The sequence below is a fragment of the Hibiscus syriacus genome, unplaced genomic scaffold (genome assembly GCF_006381635.1).
Source record: "Hibiscus syriacus cultivar Baekdansim isolate YM2019G1 unplaced genomic scaffold, ASM638163v2 tig00112926_pilon, whole genome shotgun sequence".
Taxonomy (NCBI): Eukaryota; Viridiplantae; Streptophyta; class Magnoliopsida; order Malvales; family Malvaceae; genus Hibiscus; species Hibiscus syriacus.
In genome coordinates this window covers 110,409-127,636 of record NW_024063421.1, presented here as the reverse complement: position 1 = coordinate 127,636, position 17,228 = coordinate 110,409, and the positions used below count along the sequence as shown (strand labels likewise).

At 30.8% G+C, this 17,228-nt stretch overlaps 2 protein-coding genes across 2 annotated transcripts; one reads left to right on the top strand and one right to left on the bottom strand.

Moving 5' to 3' along the window:
* The first annotated feature begins 3,038 nt into the window (after nucleotides 1-3,038).
* On the top strand, nucleotides 3,039-8,362 carry LOC120184683 (pyruvate dehydrogenase E1 component subunit alpha-1, mitochondrial-like). Its single transcript, XM_039189081.1, has 8 exons — nucleotides 3,039-3,827; nucleotides 3,921-4,000; nucleotides 4,517-4,594; nucleotides 7,404-7,499; nucleotides 7,611-7,682; nucleotides 7,785-7,838; nucleotides 7,958-8,023; nucleotides 8,122-8,362. The coding sequence occupies exons 1-8, from the start codon at nucleotides 3,137-3,139 to the stop codon at nucleotides 8,164-8,166; spliced, it is 1,182 nt and encodes a 393-aa protein (XP_039045012.1). The 5' UTR covers nucleotides 3,039-3,136; the 3' UTR covers nucleotides 8,167-8,362.
* Nucleotides 8,363-9,864: 1,502 nt separating this feature from the next.
* Nucleotides 9,865-10,820, bottom strand: LOC120184692 (two-component response regulator ARR5-like). The gene is made up of 4 exons (XM_039189087.1): nucleotides 10,688-10,820; nucleotides 10,522-10,598; nucleotides 10,284-10,432; nucleotides 9,865-10,207 (listed from the first exon to the last, which is right to left on the bottom strand). The coding sequence occupies exons 1-4, from the start codon at nucleotides 10,818-10,820 to the stop codon at nucleotides 9,865-9,867; spliced, it is 702 nt and encodes a 233-aa protein (XP_039045018.1).
* Nucleotides 10,821-17,228: the final 6,408 nt, after the last annotated feature.

Genomic DNA, 17,228 nt, shown 5'->3' with positions numbered 1-17,228 from the left:
GATATCTAAATTCAATACTAAAAATAATAATAAGGTTTAATATCTAATAAGTGCCTAAACTATACTCATTTTCCCAAATAGGTGACTAAACTAATTTTTGTTTCATTCAGGTATCTAACGTTACAAATGTTACTCATTTAGGTGCTTGGGCCGGTAGCGGTGTTAATTTTCTCGTTAAATGACATGTGTCACAACTAGTAATTTTAAAAAAATTATTTAAAATTAAAAAATTTAAATTATATATATTTTAAAAAACAAAAAAACAAATTTTGAAATTAACCCAAACTTTGAAAACATTCATTTCAACCCCTAAACCCACGATGGGCATCCGCCTTTTACCATCGACGAAGCTCCACCTGACCTCCCCTCTGCCCGGCGACCAAACCCTATGAAATCGTGATCGATTGATGGCCTATCGACAACGAATCAACTTTTTAAACTACCGGAACCCTAAGATTAAAATCATGATTCCGTGCAATTCTTACGACCAATTGACAGAAAATACGACGATGTATGAGTAGGAGGATAGCATGGACTACATCGGTGGCGGAGGTCATGGTCCTAAAGGGGGCGACAGTGGATTAAGGTTTGGATTTTGGATTTTTGGGTTGCTTTATAATATAATAAAAGTTAGTTTTTTTAATATCATAAAATTTGTAATATTTTATTTTAAAAAATAAATTTTAAAATCACCAGATTATGATACGTGTCACTTAACGAGGAAATTAACGTCGTTGACGGCCCGGGCACCTAAACGGGTAACGGTTGTAACATTAGGCACTTGGATGAGAAGAAAATTAATTTAGACACCTATTTAGGAAAAACGGTATAGTTTGGACACTTATTTAAATACCAAATTGAATATTTGAATTTAGCACCATCAGTATAATGATAAAAGATTTATATTACTTTCAGATATTGATTAATATATAATTTAAATTTTAAATTTAAATAACTTTTTCTCGAGTTTTCGTTTCATAATTCGATGATCAAAATTTAAATAAAATAAGTGAGGATTAACTTTTAAATAATATCTAAATTTGAATCATAGTAACTTGTATGCGTAGAATTGAGTTGAACAATGTTAAGGAGTAATGTGGGAGAAAAATATCTTTTAGGACTAAAATGTGTATTAGACCTTAAATAAAAGTAAAAGACGATTTATCATATAAAAATAGGGTAAACTACATATTTAGTATATAATCTATCAATTTTGGTTCGTTTTAGTACCTAAACTTTTAATATTTTCAAAATCATTCCTAATGTTTAGTTTTTGTTTCATTTTAGTAGTCATCGTTAGAAACTTAATGTGTTTAGTACTTAAACTATCAGTTTTGGTCCATTTTAGTACCTAAACTTTCAATTTTTTTAAATCATAACGTTTAATTTTTAACGAGAGTACTAAAATGAAACAAAAATTAAACTTTAGGTATAATTTTGAAAAAAATAAAAGTTTGGATACTAAAAAAATATCAAAATTGATAGTTTAAATATTAAATGAGTAATATTCCCCAAAAATATCACTAAAAGAACAACGTTTCTTTATGAATTTGGTATTCCAAAAAAAAATAGCTGGCCTTATTCCCATATATAATGGGGTGAGGGGGAGATATGATAGTAGACTGCTCCCAATGCCAGGTTGAGAGCAACTTCCGTGGAAGACCTCCGGCAGTCAGAATTATGAATTGCCTACCGTGAGACTTGATCCCACGACCACAAGGTTAAGAGCCTTGCGTTCTACCAACTGAGCTGGACGGGCAATTCGAATTTGGTATTCCAAATATATATAATAAATAATATGGCTAACTACACACATGATCACTTATGTTTGTGTTTTATCCACTATTGGTCACTAATTTCAAAGAACATAAGATAATATATCTTTCGTTTTTATTTAATTAAGATATAATCACTTTCGTTTTTATTTAGTTAAGATATGGTCACCCCGAGTTAACTGTCGTTAACAACAGTTAAATATTTTGATATAATCACACATTTGATCTATGTTATTTATATATTCTCTTAATTTAGTATTACTTTTAAATCTATTATGTTAGCTTTATAACTATAAGATTTATTCGACTGATGTATATGATAAAGTAAGTCTAATTACATTGTTGATATATCATTTTATCACATTCTCTTATATCTTTGGTCACTTTAGACACTTATACATTTGTTTCATTATCGTTTACCAATTTAATTTTGTTAATATATTTATAAAATTCACAAAACTTAAACATTTATCTCTTTATTTCTTAAAGGGGTAAAAACTTTGTCGGACTTAATGGTTTTGGACATGGTCAACCAAAATTTTAAATAGTAAGAAACATGCTTCAATAAGAAAAATAATATATTATGAAACTAACTTCATCGAACCATTATAGACATAGATTTTAGCATTAGAAGATTAAAATTTTGACGTGATTTTCATTGATTTGAATGAAATTTGAGAAAAACAAAATTATTGATAAGAAAACGGGGATAAAAGGTAAACATTGTTTTACCATCTGTCACATACGTTGGTAGATGATAATTGAAATGGTTTAATTTTTACAAAAGAAAAAAAATAAAATTATAAACCTTAAAATATTAACGGTTTGATGACTAAAAAATGAATTAGAAAACTTAAGTACTATAATTTTAACTTTTTATAGCTCAATCATCAAAAAAAAATATGGTCAAAGTTTAATATTAAGAACATATTTTACCCTTAAAAACAGCAATCACAAAATTAAGCATAATAAAGGGACTAAAAATGAGAATTTGACCTTTAAGATTTATACCAAATTAGGACTAAATTGAGATAATTTGTAAATAATAGGAACAAAATGTGTGATTATATTAAAATATTTAACTGCGTTAACGGTAGTTAACTCAGATGATCATATCTTAATTAAATAAAAATAAATGTGACTATATCTTATGTTTGTTGAAATCAATGACCAAAATTAAAGAAAAAAACATAAACAAAGTGATCACCTTGTAGTTAACCATAAATAATATTATTTATATTATAAGCAAAAAAAAACATTTTCTGATTCTATTATTCTCTTTCTTCGCCTTTATTTTCTTGGTTCTCTCTTTCTGAATCTTTGGATTGGACCAACTTCCGTTTCATAATCCGACGGTCGAGATGGCTCTATCGTACCTGCGCTCCTCTTCTTCCAGCTCCGCCAATCTGAAGCTCCTTTCATCCGCTGTATCCATCCGCCGCCCCATCTCCACCGACACAACTCCTATTACCGTCGAGACCTCCGTGCCTTTCACCGCTCACCAGTGCGAAGCCCCCTCGCGCTCCGTCGAGACCAGTTCCAGTGAACTCCTCAACTTCTTCCGAAACATGGCCTTGATGCGTCGGATGGAGATCGCCGCCGACTCACTTTACAAGGCCAAACTCATTCGAGGTTTCTGCCACCTGTACGACGGCCAAGAAGCAGTCGCTTCCGGCATGGAAGCCGCCATAACCAAAAAGGATTGCATCATAACCGCCTATCGTGACCACTGCATATTCATGGGCCGCGGGGGCACCCTGCTGGAAGTTTTCGCCGAGCTTATGGGACGCCGGGCTGGATGTTCTAAGGGCAAAGGAGGTTCGATGCATTGTTACAAGAAGGATTCGAATTTCTATGGCGGTCACGGGATTGTTGGGGCTCAAGTTCCGCTAGGATGTGGCTTGGCGTTTGCACAGAAGTATTCTAAAGACGAAACCGTGACTTTTGCTTTGTACGGTGATGGAGCTGCTAATCAAGGACAGCTGTTCGAGGCGTTGAATATTTCTGCGCTTTGGGATCTGCCTGCAATTTTGGTCTGCGAGAATAATCACTGTGAGGGATATGAATTTGAAAGAAATTTTACGGGTTATAAATTCAGTCTATTTGTGTTTTATTTCATATAAATATTTATCTGATTATATGCAGATGGTATGGGGACAGCTGAGTGGAGAGCCTCAAAGAGTCCAGCATATTACAAACGTGGGGATTATGCCCCTGGTTTGAAGGTGAGAATTAGTTGGTTTGCTGAAGCTTGAGACATTAATAATTGTATTAGAGTTATGGTTTATCTCTTCTTTAGTAATGCTGTGGTTATTGTAAGTAAATGATGTTTCAGATGATTTTGGTGTTTGAAGTAACTGATAAGCAGATGTCAAAATTCTGAATACTAAAAAACTGCAATGGTTTTGATTTTGAGCTATGTGAAAGTGCTGCTTCTGCTAATTCAAATTAGATATTGAAGTTTTACTGAACCAGAATCACAAGGGCTTTATACAACTGCTTAAACTATTGGGTTCTTAGTATTTAAGTTGGTTCTCTTCTAAGGTTTGAGAGTTTGATGCAAAAAGAAACCGTTCATTTAGATCTTAAAGTGAAAACCTTTTGTTCAGCTGTAGAGATGTAAGTTTTTCTATCATGTCTAGATTTGAGGTAATGCGTGTTAATTCTCCTTTCTCCAAAAGATAGAAAACAGTGTACTTATTACCATACGTGGTTCTATTTTTCATATTCTTCACTTCTAGGTGGATGGCATGGATGTTCTCGCTGTGAAGCAAGCCTGCAAGTTTGCCAAAGAGCATGCGTTGAAGAATGGGCCAATTGTAAGTTTATTCATCCAGCTCTTGATTTTTTTTATTTGTCCATTTCCTTGTGCATATTATTTTTCATGGTAAAGTAAACCCCGATTATAAGACACTGCTTTGTTGAGTCCCCAACTATTAAAAGTTACGAAATGATCCCTTGATTATAGGGCATTGCTTTGTTGAGTCATATGACTATTAGAAGTTACGAAATGGTCACTTGACTATTCATATGTTCCAAACTCATCAGTTTTGTTAAAAATTTGACGTTAATCTGAGTTTGATGTTAACCTCCTGATTATGATATAAAATTTGATTCCAAAATCTCAAACGACTATCATATTTTTGTCAACAGCTAAGCATTTAACTCAAAATGACATCATTTTTTTACAAAAAAAGGACGAGTTTGGAACATATGAATAATCGAGTGATCATTTTGTAACTTTTAATAGTCAAGGGACTCAACAAAGCAACGCGCTATTGACGGGGACCATTTTGTAACTTTTAATGGTCGAAGAACTCAATAAAGCATTGTCCTATAGTCGGGGGATCATTTACGAAATTTACCCTATTTTTCATATGCTAGTTTTTCCTTATTAATAGTTTGAATCAATGAATTCTGCATCAGAAGACTTTGCTCTTCTCTCACTTCTATAAGATCTTCATATTAGTTTCATTTGTTTTACTCTCATTACCTTGGGATTGTTAAGAGTGCCTAGATCAGTGAATCGCTGGGACTGTCCCATTTTGACAATGTCATGTTTGGATAAGAGGAGTTTAAAAGGGAAGGGAAGTGAAATGAAGCAAAAGTATGTGTTTCTCTTTATTTGTAGAGCATAAAAGAAATGAAAAAGTGATACAAGCAAATTTCTATTTTCCTTGAGTTATTTAGATATTGGGAGAAGTGGTATGGAGAAAAAATAAGTTATAATATTAAGTGAAGAAATATAACGGGGTATCCTAGAGGTATTTTAAAAGTGGATAGATGATAAGTTGGCACTAAGAGCTTTTCTTGTCCATTTTTTATTATCAAAACGGGAGAAATTTATGCTCTTCTTAATGTCATTTTCTTCTTTCTATTTCTCTGAATGATCTTATTACTGATATTTTGTCTGAAGTCTCTGTGTGAAGCCAATAAGCAGTATTTAGAAGCATAATTTTTTTTTTTGTTTTGTAGCTTTACATGCTATTAGAGTTGCAACCTGGAAGCTTAACCTTATCTACTTAAATAATTAATCCTTGCAGAAGAGTAACCTTTCCATTTTAGCTAGTTTTATAAATCACTCCCATTTATAGGCTTAAAGCAATTTTCTGAAGCACCTTGAACTTATGGATTTCAATTTTGGCCCTGAAATTTCTAGTCATCTGCTTCATACCTGAATATATATCTGTGTCAAGGTGAATAGCACTATAGGCAAGCTGAAACATGATAGAGCATATTCAGAACAAACATTGGAAACAAATGCTTGAGAAATCTTCATTACGTGTGAAAAGCTAGGTGTAAATTTACATCAAGGGTAAACATAACTTGCAAATTTTTTATATAAAGGTTGAGCATCTATGCTACTTAACTCATGTTTTATGGAATTCATGAATCTTCAATGTTAGATTCTTGTGATGAATGACTTCTTTATTTAGGGAACGAGGATGTTAATGTATGACAGTCATATAGCAGCTGATAAGTTCTTTTGCTGATATGATATCAGATGCAAAGATTTTTGCATGGACTGTCTATTGGTATGATAAAAGGAGTCATATAAGGAACAAGCTGTAAGCATTCCTTTTGAGTTTCCATGGAATTCATGAATCTTCAATGTTAGATTCTTGTGATGAATGACTTCTTTATTTAGGGAACGAGGATGTTAATGTATGGCAGTCATATAGCAGCTGATAAGTTGTTCTTTTGCTGATATGAGATCAGATGCAAAGATTTTTGCATGGACTGTCTATTGGTTTGATAAAAGGAGTCATATAAGGAACAAGCTGTAAATTTACATCAAGGGTAAACATAACTCCCAAATTTTTTATATAAAAGATGAGCATCTATGCTATTAACTCATGTTTTATGGAATTCATGAATCTTCAATGTTAGATTCTTGTGATGAATGACTTCTTTATTTAGGGAACGATGTTAATGTATGGCAGTCATATAGCAGCTGATAAGTTGTTCTTTTGCTGATATGATATCAGATGCAAAGATTTTTGCATGGACTGTCTATTGGTTTGATAAAAGGAGTCATATAAGGAACAAGCTGTAAGCATTCCTTTTGAGTTTCCATTGCCATTTACGAAGCAAAACTAACATTATCCTAAAATCAGTTGGGGCTTATAGGATGATCCCTGCAACTCCCAGGATGCTTGATATGGGAAAGCATATTAGGTGCTTCCCATGGAAAATTAAGAATATGACTCCCTAATGCATAATTAAGTGGTATCAATTCCTGGTTTTGGGTTGTGACTAAGTTTTTTTTTTTGTAGATATTTAATATTTTTTCCCTTGTATTTTTTTAAAAAATAACTAATAAATACTTGGATGATGTAACTTCTAAGCAAGAAGACGCTATAAACTAAATTAAAAGGATTTTGTGTCTTTACTCTTGTTACTCACAATAGTTTAAAGGTGTAAAAACTGTATTCTTTTGATATATGATTCTGAATGCTGTGGGCTTTTAAATAATGATATTGCATTTTTATCGAAGGACTAATTGAATCCTTGCATTTTATCTGATTTTATGAGGAGACCTGTTTATTTGCTGCTAATTCCTTTTTGAAATCTCCTACTATTTTCTATATTTTATTGCATTATTGCTTTTGATTCTTATTTATGCAGATTCTTGAAATGGATACTTATCGGTATCATGGACACTCCATGTCTGATCCTGGAAGCACCTATAGAACACGTGATGAGATTAGTGGTGTTAGACAGGTTGATACTCACACTACTTTTCCAAGGACTCATTTTTTAAATGATAGAAATTCCATGTTGTGTTGTAATCAAGTTACTGAAAAACTGAGATTCTTGATGTTATGTTTGTAGGAGCGCGATCCAATCGAAAGAGTTAGGAAGCTGATATTATCCCATGACCTAGCTACTGAGAAAGAGTTGAAGGTATTTTAGTTAAACTTCATTTATGAAACTATCAGCATTGGAATGTTGTTAATGGCTTCATTGTGGTAACGCAATTATCAAAATATTGGGGGGGAAATTCAGGACATTGAGAAGGAAATGAGAAAAGAGGTAGACGATGCGATTGCTCAAGCCAAGGTAATTTATTTATTTATTTATTTTGCTCTTCATTTTGTGTTGGTAATTCTCATTTTAATGAAGTTATTTGCATGTGATTTTATTTATTTTGTTTTGTTGTTTTTTCTTTTTTTTCCCAGGAAAGTCCAATGCCTGAACCTTCCGAACTCTTCACGAATGTGTATGCCAAAGGTTTGGGTGTTGAGGTATGAATGTGTATTTGCCTGACCTTATCTCTTTTCATTTTTCTCCGTTAATAATCGTCGTCGGAATTCATGATTTCGATTTTGGTTTTAAACTGCAGTCATTTGGGGCAGATAGGAAAGAAGTAAGAGCTACACTTCCGTAAATCGAGTTTCATTCGTAAGATTTCGAACTCTGTTTTTGACTTTCACTACACAAAGAAGAACAATAAAACAGGCTAGGGTGATTTGTGTGCCACGGATTCATATTCCTTGCCTGTGATCGATTAGGTCGCTGTTGGCCCAGCAGCAATGTATGAATAATATTCTTTTCTTGAATTGCGGATGAGCGTTTTATGGCTAGTTTTATGGGTAAGTAGCTTGAGGAGGTTCAAATATATATATAAAGTGATCAAAATGAAATGGTATTCATAGTTTGAGAACTGATATGAAATATTTGAAAGTTTATAGACTAATTTAGAATGAGAACCATAGTTTAAGGACATCGTGTGCAATTAACTCTATATATATATGGTTGGAAGAGCATTCAAATGTGACCAGAAATTCAACAAAATACAGTTGACAAATACTTACAATTTTAAAAAAATAGATTCCATTTGAAAGTTGAAGCAATTCAAAAGAAAAGAAAGCTCACGCTAAAGAATATATTTCATCGATCGTTTGATTTGGTAATGATACATAAAGATTTGATGATTTTTTTTATTCTAATTTTATGAGATCTAAAGTCCTTTTAGGAAATTTATACAAATAAGACAATAGAGAGAAAAAAAAAAGCACTTTAGTGACGATTATTGACTAAACAAATGGGACGATTCAACGACAATATAGATGAAATCGATTATTCAAATGATCAAAATGTAATTTTTGAAAATTGAATGGTTAAAATAAAAAAAAGTAAAACATAAATAACACTTTTAATTTATCCTAAATCTTAAGACTAATGGTTTTATATATCGTTAAGCATGAATTTCATTCTCACCGAAAAAAAAAACAATATTGATTTTCTTATAGGTGAAGTAAAACGAAATATTAATTTTAAATTTAATATATATTTTTTAATAATTATATAATTAGAAAGAAGATTGAAATTTATTGGGATGAAGGCTAGGCTAGGTAGCAAAAAGTGAGGCCCTCATTCTCACGCCAAAGCAAAGTGGCTGTATAAACAATCAAACTGAGAGTAAAATGTAGGGCCCAAAGCGGTATCAGTTTTGCCCAATGGTTGAAGGGCACTAGGTCCCCAACCTTCACACCAATCACATGTGTACACTTGCACAAATACCTTTCCCCTAATTCATATATATATATATATATCATTTTTTTAATTAAAAATATTATAATTTTTATTCCATTTTCAATTACATCTTAAAATTAATATTTTGTAATCTTATATTAAATTGTCGCAAGTCAGAATTGGGTCGAAAAATAAATTGATTAAGACAAGGAGTGGCAGTTGTGTCACGCCAGGCTAGCCCCCCTAACACAGAGGGGACACATACGTCCCCACTGCCCAATCTTCTTCCAAATATTCCCTTCTCGACACCAATATCATATCGTATCCATTATTATTTCCATACTCATATCATCTGGACCGACCTCTCCATGTATCACCATCACCCAAATTAATTAATTTAATCACAATCTGTATTAGGAGAGATTTTGTAAGTGATTTTGTTGCATTAATTATATATTATAAAAAAAGTACAAACAAAAAACAAGTGGACCAAATAATGGGGGGGAGGTGAAACCAGCAACCAAAAACCGTTAAAATTAACGGAGAATTGCAAGGGAAATTCTAAAAGTTCTGTGAGCGAATTAACTTACTTTTTTTCAGGGCTTTTGTTCTATTCGGAGCTTGTCGTTTTGAGACGTCTGGTGGGAGAATCTAGTGGTGGAGAACTCGGTGCTGATGCTGATATGATTGACGGTGGTGATGGTGACGGTGACTGTGGGGATGGAGATGATGACGATGATGATGAAATCGGAGATGATAAAATGGACGGTGGAGATGAAGAGAGATCGTCAAAGCTGTCTCTCTGCTTTCTCTTGTTGATTCCTTTTCTTGTTCTTTCTTTCTCTTCTCCTTCTCCGACTCGGAAATCTCTGGTCATGTAATCTTTGATGCGTTTAACGTCGGATAATTTCACCGGCTTCACAATGAAATCCTCCGCTCCTTCTTCCAAACATCTGTCCGTCAAAATTTTCCAGAGAATTAGTTAGCCGATTTGCATTCGTTTTAACAGATTGAAAACGATAAAATTACCTGTCGATTCGAGCTAAAACGTTCTCCGATGACATGATTACGACCGGGATTTCTCTAAAAGCAGAGGATTCCTTCACTTTCTTGAGTAACTCATAGCCCGTCATTCCAGGCATACAATAATCGGTGATAATCAGATCGACTTTCAAATCCTGAAATCATGAATAAAATAAGCTGCGAGTCATCTGGAATTTTCTCGGGAAACTGTGATTATTGGGGGAGAAGTTCGAATTTGACTCACGTTAAAGCCATTACTGCTTTTCTCTTCATCTAATCCCAAGAACTGCAAAGCTCTGATCCCGCTATCAACTGCAGTCACTGCATCAACCAACCCAAATCGAATGAGAAAATCCATATAAAATGAAGTGGTTACTGGAGAAAAATTCAAAGAAGTTATAGAAATCCACCTTTGCAAGAGGATATTCTGAGCAGTCTTTCAATGACTTTCCGATCAACGAGACTATCATCAACGGCCAGAACATGAACTTCGCCGTCGATCTTCCCCGTCCGCCGCCACGTAACGCCGCCGATTCTCGCCATCTCTCAAGGTAAGACCCAATAACTCAGAACCAAACCAGGACCCGGATTTTTGTTTACAGCTTGGATCAAAGAGAAAGGAGGAAATACACATAAACGAAGAGAACCCTTGGGTTTGTGGCCTTGCTTTTATTTATACGCTGTAAGATACAATACAATGCCTATCTGTCTCTTCGCCTTTCTCTTTCGCCATCAAGCTCCATTGTTCTTTTCTTTATTTTATTGCTTACTATTTGTTTTCTATTTATTTTTCTCTCTCGAAATCAAACATTCTCTTTCTCTAACAAATCCACCCAATCTACTTTTTTTCTAAATACAAAGGCTTTTCAATAGTTAATAGTAAGGCGATTTTACGAAATATCATTCTCACACTCATTAATTATTTGTCAGATATCTTATCTCTTAATATTATTTATCTCGTATTTTTCTAGCAAAACGCAAATCACCATGGACATCTTATCTTTTAATATTATTGATCTCGTACTTTTCTAACAAGGTGCAAATCATCATCCATATCTTTGTTGAACTTCTGACATATACGAAAGGCACGAAACACGAAACACGCATCCCATAAAAAATGTTGACATGACGTCACATAATAATACATGCTTCAAGGAGTATGCCATCAAGGTCTACATTTTTATCCATAAAGATAGATTCATTATATATAAAGATAAAAAATTAAATATATATTTTAGTTTTTATCTCACATTATCAATAAATATAACATAAGCACATCAATATGTTTATATAAACTAACCCCAATAAATTCTTCAACTCATATAATTAATATTTATTAAATTATGGTTTTAGTCCATATATTTTTTTAAACTATATTTTTTTAAATGCTTTGAGGGATGGTGTGAGCCTTGGGAGGCATGTCCCTTGAAACATGTATTTTCACGTGGTGTCATGTCAATATTTCTCATAGAAGATATGTTTCATAATTTGTGCCTTACGTATATGTCATATGTTCAACGAAGGCGCGAATAAAGATCCATGTATTCCCTTACGTGACGCCAATTTAGATAAAACATCACGAAGATGCGTATAGTGATATGTATTTTGTCATAAAAAATATTAGAACAATAATATTATGAAAAAAAATATCTAATAGATAATTAATAGATATGAGGATGATATTTCGATAAAAAAAACACCTAATAATCATCGATGGGATTCGATCATTTTCTGGTGGGAAAACAGAAATTAGTCAAATCTCTCGGGATACGTGGTAGTGGTCGGGATATGGAATTTGACCGTAGACGCGGACGGCGTTAATTAACAATGGGAGGGATAGAGTTTTAAAATTGTTGGGACTAATCATATTTTAGGTCCATACTAATTTGAATACAAGTTAAATTTTATTTTTTTTTATCATTTTAATTTTTTTAATTTAATATTTAATATATTTTAATTATTTTAAAATTTTGATTTGTTTTTTTCTTTGATAAGAAGTTAATAGATAATTACAGTCTCTATTTTGACAACTAGTGAAACAAGTAGTTTTTTTGGGATAAACTATTAAAATGATCATTTTCATTTCTTAAATGTTCATTTCCGGACACTAATTATTTTTTTAAAAAAATTATTATTTTACTTATCGATTTATAAATTTTCGTTATTGAAACATTAAATAATTTTAGTTTGATGATGTGACATAGTAATAAAAAGTACGTTTTGAAATTAATCCATAAATTTTAAATAAAATATTAGTTTGACTCTTTAACTTTAGATACAATGTCAATTGAACTAATCAAAGTCTTCCATAATCGGTCATCACTCACCACCATTTCTGCTCACCATTATCAACAATTTTAATTATATTGAAAACAATATTTTTTTTATATTTGATCTGACTATACTTGACTATCGACACATTAATCATAAAACAGATGTTGTGAGATTCTGTGCGAACAAGAAAATACACAAAAGTATGCCAAAAACGTACAAAAAATATATATAAAGACATAGATGAACTGAAAGAGATAGGGTGAGGACAATCTTCACCCTAAAATTTTTAAATTAATATATATTTTGGATATTTTATATTATACTTTCAATTGATGATATGCTTTCACCCTTAGAATTTTATAAATTTGTTCCTTCTTAAAATTTTAGAAGTTTGCCTTAATATAAAATCATGTGTCCGTCTTACATAAAGATCGTGTCACGAGAACAGAGAAAATACGCGTCATAAAGAACACAAAAAGGTTTCATGATGGACAAAGATTGCTATTCAAAAAAAAAAAAAAAGAAAAAAAAATCAAGAACAAAATAAATAACATAGTACAAAGAGAATCAATAACGGATCAACATTAAAATATATCGTCGTCGATTAAACAAAAATTAGAGGCTCAATAATCTCATTTATACCATATAAGGAAGACAATTAATTTGTTTAAAAAAATTTCTAAAAAATTGTTTCGATCAATTATAAATATTGACGAACTTAAACAATATAATAAAATTTATAATCAAGTATTCGTTTTGTCCCACTTAAATTGTCTTTTATTTACATTTTTGGTCAATTTTTTTAAATTTGTAATTAAAAAGTATAAAAATATTTTACAAATTAAAGTAATTTTATATATATATATAATAAAATTTAAAATAATATTGATCAAATTTTCAAAATTTTAACTTTTAAAATATCAATAAAATATATTTTTAATGGGACGAAAGTAGCACAAGTTAATATATATAATTTAATGTCATGTGCTGACCAAATCAATCAATTACTTATATTTTTTGGATAGTATTTATGAAAAAAAAAAGGTGAATGTACTAAATGTAGCGAAAAAATTAAATAAATTAATTATGATTTAATTTGAAATTTTATTTATATAAAAATAGACGGAGAATTAGGAGATTTGGGTGTCCCGAACAAATCTAGGAGTGGGGACCACCAAAGTTTTTAAAATTAATTAATTTAGAATGCATTGGACTTTTCCTAGGTTTTTTCAAAACTTTCAGACACTGTCTCCGACATCAATTCCCCGAGATCGGCTCCATGTCGTGTCTTGCCGATGACGATTCATCATCTCGTTGTAAGAATTCAGGATATTACTTTTTTTACTGTATGGGCAAATCTGTCGTCACAAGCGACGTGACGTTTTCCCACTGTAATTTTCTTTTTTTTTACCTCTACCGCCTCGTGTACGTTGAAGTGCCTGACTTTAACTAGACATAAATAAATGAAAAGGCCTGTGGTGCGCTGTAAAAAGTGAAGATGTGCGATCTGATTTACCTGGGGGTAAATTCTCTGCCTCTGCTTTGATCTTTCACGGAAATGTCTATGTGGGTCCCGCTTTCAACTTGAGTTGCTATTCAGTCACGAGTCGGTCGCGTAGACTCGTCAACTCTACCAACGTGCTCGACGTTATCGGGTTAAGTCTTCTTTTCCTTTTCAGATTAATTATTATGTTTGAACAATTTATTTTTAATTTTTTTAAAATCATATTTATTATTTATTTATTTTTATTTTAGTATTTCATTAAAAATTTATTAAAATATTTATTTATAATTATTAAAATATATTTATTAATATTTCTAATAAAAGAATATTACATTTTTTAATTTTTTAATAAAATACTCAATTATACTATAATAATTAAAGATATTATAATTTTATTTTAATAATATATAATAAATTATTAAAAAAATTATATTATTAATTAATTTCATATAAATAATATTATTAAATTATTAATAATAAATAATATTATTTTTATTTAATATTAATTTAATAATTTAATAAATATATTTAAAATTTATCAATTAATACTTTTTAAAATATAAAAAATATCATTACTTTAGTAGATGATTTTATACTTTATAAAATTTTATTTAAATAAAATATACTAATCTTAATATTTTTATTAATAAAATTATATAAATTTTATTTTAAAATAATAAATAAATCATTCTAATATTTTAAAATAATAATATTAAGTGTTTTTTTTATAAATAATATTATTTATTATATTTAATATTTATAATAGTTTTTTTTTAAAAATTCATCAACTAGTGATAATTGGTTTACACAACCTCTTCCAAACATAGTAAAATGTTTTTCACAAAATGTTATCCATTTATAACACAAGCAGTTTAGGTACTAAACACGTTAAAATTTTAACGATGAGTTACTATAACGAAATAAAAAACTAAAAAATAAATATAATTTTTAAAATTTTAAAATTTTAAGTAGTAAAATATATTAAAACTATTAATTTAAGTATTATAAACGTAGTTTACTCGTATTATTATTGAGAAATGATGTAATTTTATATTATTACATCGTTAAAAATTAATAGAATTATTAATAAAAAAAATTAACGTAAAGAAGGGTGTTGACTTTTATTATCATGAAATGCATAATAAATATTCTTACTTTTTAGTCAGCAAGAATCTAAATTTTGAACAAATTGGTCCCACCAATTCCAATTTCCTTTACCTTATTTATTTTCTTAAAGAAAAACTGATTAGCATTTAGCAAATGTTTGTGTAGGGTAATCCCATCTCTTCCGACCATTTCGTCTTCATCAGCTCCTTGACATTCGTTGCCAAATTTCAACTATTTATAAAAGGGTAAATTATATAAATGACCATTAATGTATGAATTTTTTTTTAAATTTTCCTGTTGAAGTTTCAATTCTCAAAACATATTAGTCACTAAAGTTATCGATTTATTATAAAATGACTACTTAATTTTTACCCCTATGAAATTAATAAAGTGACAACGTTAATAAAAAATAATATTTAATTTTACTTCTAAATTACTACTAAAATATCAAATAAATCACTAAACAATAATTTTATATATAATTTATCATTCCACAACCATCGTCGTATTTCCCCCCTCCATGCTTCTCCCGCCTCATCCGCTCTAAAACCCAAACGCAGTAAAAGAGTATCGTTTTGATAAATAATCAAAGATGAGTGTTACTTATATCGAATCTTTGTTTGTTTGTTTGCTTTTTTTTTTTTTTTTGCTCTTTTGATTCGTAAGGCTAATATGGACTGACCCGGGTCACACACTTGACTTTGGTTGGTAAGTCTCTTAGTGGGGATTTTCTGCATACACAAGGACGTGAACTTGAGACATGCTTAAGCGATATCAAGTTGCTTACCACTTGAACCATCCATATGTTACTTGTATCGAATCTTAAAAAATACTATATTTGAATAAATTAACTTAATTTTACCTGTTTAATTATTACAATACATCTTTAAATTTTCTTCAAAGTTAGAGAGCAAGATCTTAAAAGTTGCATCAATCTTTAACACAATCACCCAAAGAAGACAATATCTTCAAGACTTGAATGCTTATCTTTGCTATTACTTTGTGTTTTTCCTTTTATCCAAAGCTAAAAGAAAGCAACGACGGTGTGAAAACGTCGGCATAAGTTTAGAAAAATGGGCATCTTCTTTACCAAAAAACAGGTAATGAAGACGCCTTTCCCTTCTTTTCAAACCAATCCATGATACCATATCGAGTTAGTGTTGAAAAGAACAACATTCATGTCCATCAAAGATGCCTCGGAATATATGTATGCCTATAGAATTGCCTTGGAACAATCTTCATGTATAATAGAAGCAGGTTGTATTATTAAAAACAGGAAATATTTAAAATTATAACGAGAGTTTACAACTATTATCTTAAAATAAATACAAAAATTGAATATTTTCTCATAATATTGAAACTAGCAACTTTAGATCATACAAGAATCACACACGAAAAAGGTTGAAAATCCAAGCAAAAGATTCGAACAAAAAATAGATACGAACGAATATGACTGCATCGGCAAACGAACCACAAAAGGGAATTGAACTATTGAAAGACCACCTAGAATCTCAAATAAGAGTCGAGCGTCGTGAGAAACTATCTATGAACGCAAAATAGCGCATACGAATTTAATTCGACGGTCCATGGCGGGGAAAATCAACAAGATTACAAAGAAGTGTCATCTTAATCAGTAGTGGTGACGCCTTCAGATCCAACCCTAAGAAAACATAAATAAAACAACGGCCAGATGACAGAAAAAGAAAACGAAAAACGTGTCACAAAGACAAAGAAATTTGTGCTAAAAAGATAGAGAAAAACGTGTCATAAAGATAAAATTATTCTTATTAAAAAAATAAATAAATAAATAAATAAATAAGAGAAAAAATTGACGGTTGACAATCAACATCAAAACCGATGTCGTCATTGACTAAACAAAATAAAAAATTTGATTTGATCTATATAATACGACACAAATTCAAAGAAAAAGAAAAGGAGGGTCATGGGAGAGCAACACTTTCTTGAATATTCATGTTAGGTTAAATTTAATATCAAATATATTTAAAATACATAAATCAAATTTTGAACATGTGTTATTTCATTGATAATTTGAATATGTTATGTAA

Excerpts from the sequence above, each read along its gene's own strand:
- LOC120184683 (XM_039189081.1), top strand. The coding sequence starts at position 3,137 with ATGGCTCTATCGTACCTGCGCTCCTCTTCTTCCAGCTCCGCCAATCTG. Across the intron at positions 7,500-7,610 it reads AGATTAGTGGTGTTAGACAG|GAGCGCGATCCAATCGAAAG; the intron begins GTTGATACTCAC and ends TTATGTTTGTAG. Across the intron at positions 7,683-7,784 it reads CTACTGAGAAAGAGTTGAAG|GACATTGAGAAGGAAATGAG; the intron begins GTATTTTAGTTA and ends GGGGAAATTCAG.
- LOC120184692 (XM_039189087.1), bottom strand. The coding sequence starts at position 10,820 with ATGGCGAGAATCGGCGGCGTTACGTGGCGGCGGACGGGGAAGATCGAC. Across the intron at positions 10,599-10,687 it reads CAGAATATCCTCTTGCAAAG|TGACTGCAGTTGATAGCGGG; the intron begins GTGGATTTCTAT and ends TGGTTGATGCAG. Across the intron at positions 10,208-10,283 it reads GTTTTAGCTCGAATCGACAG|ATGTTTGGAAGAAGGAGCGG; the intron begins GTAATTTTATCG and ends TTTGACGGACAG.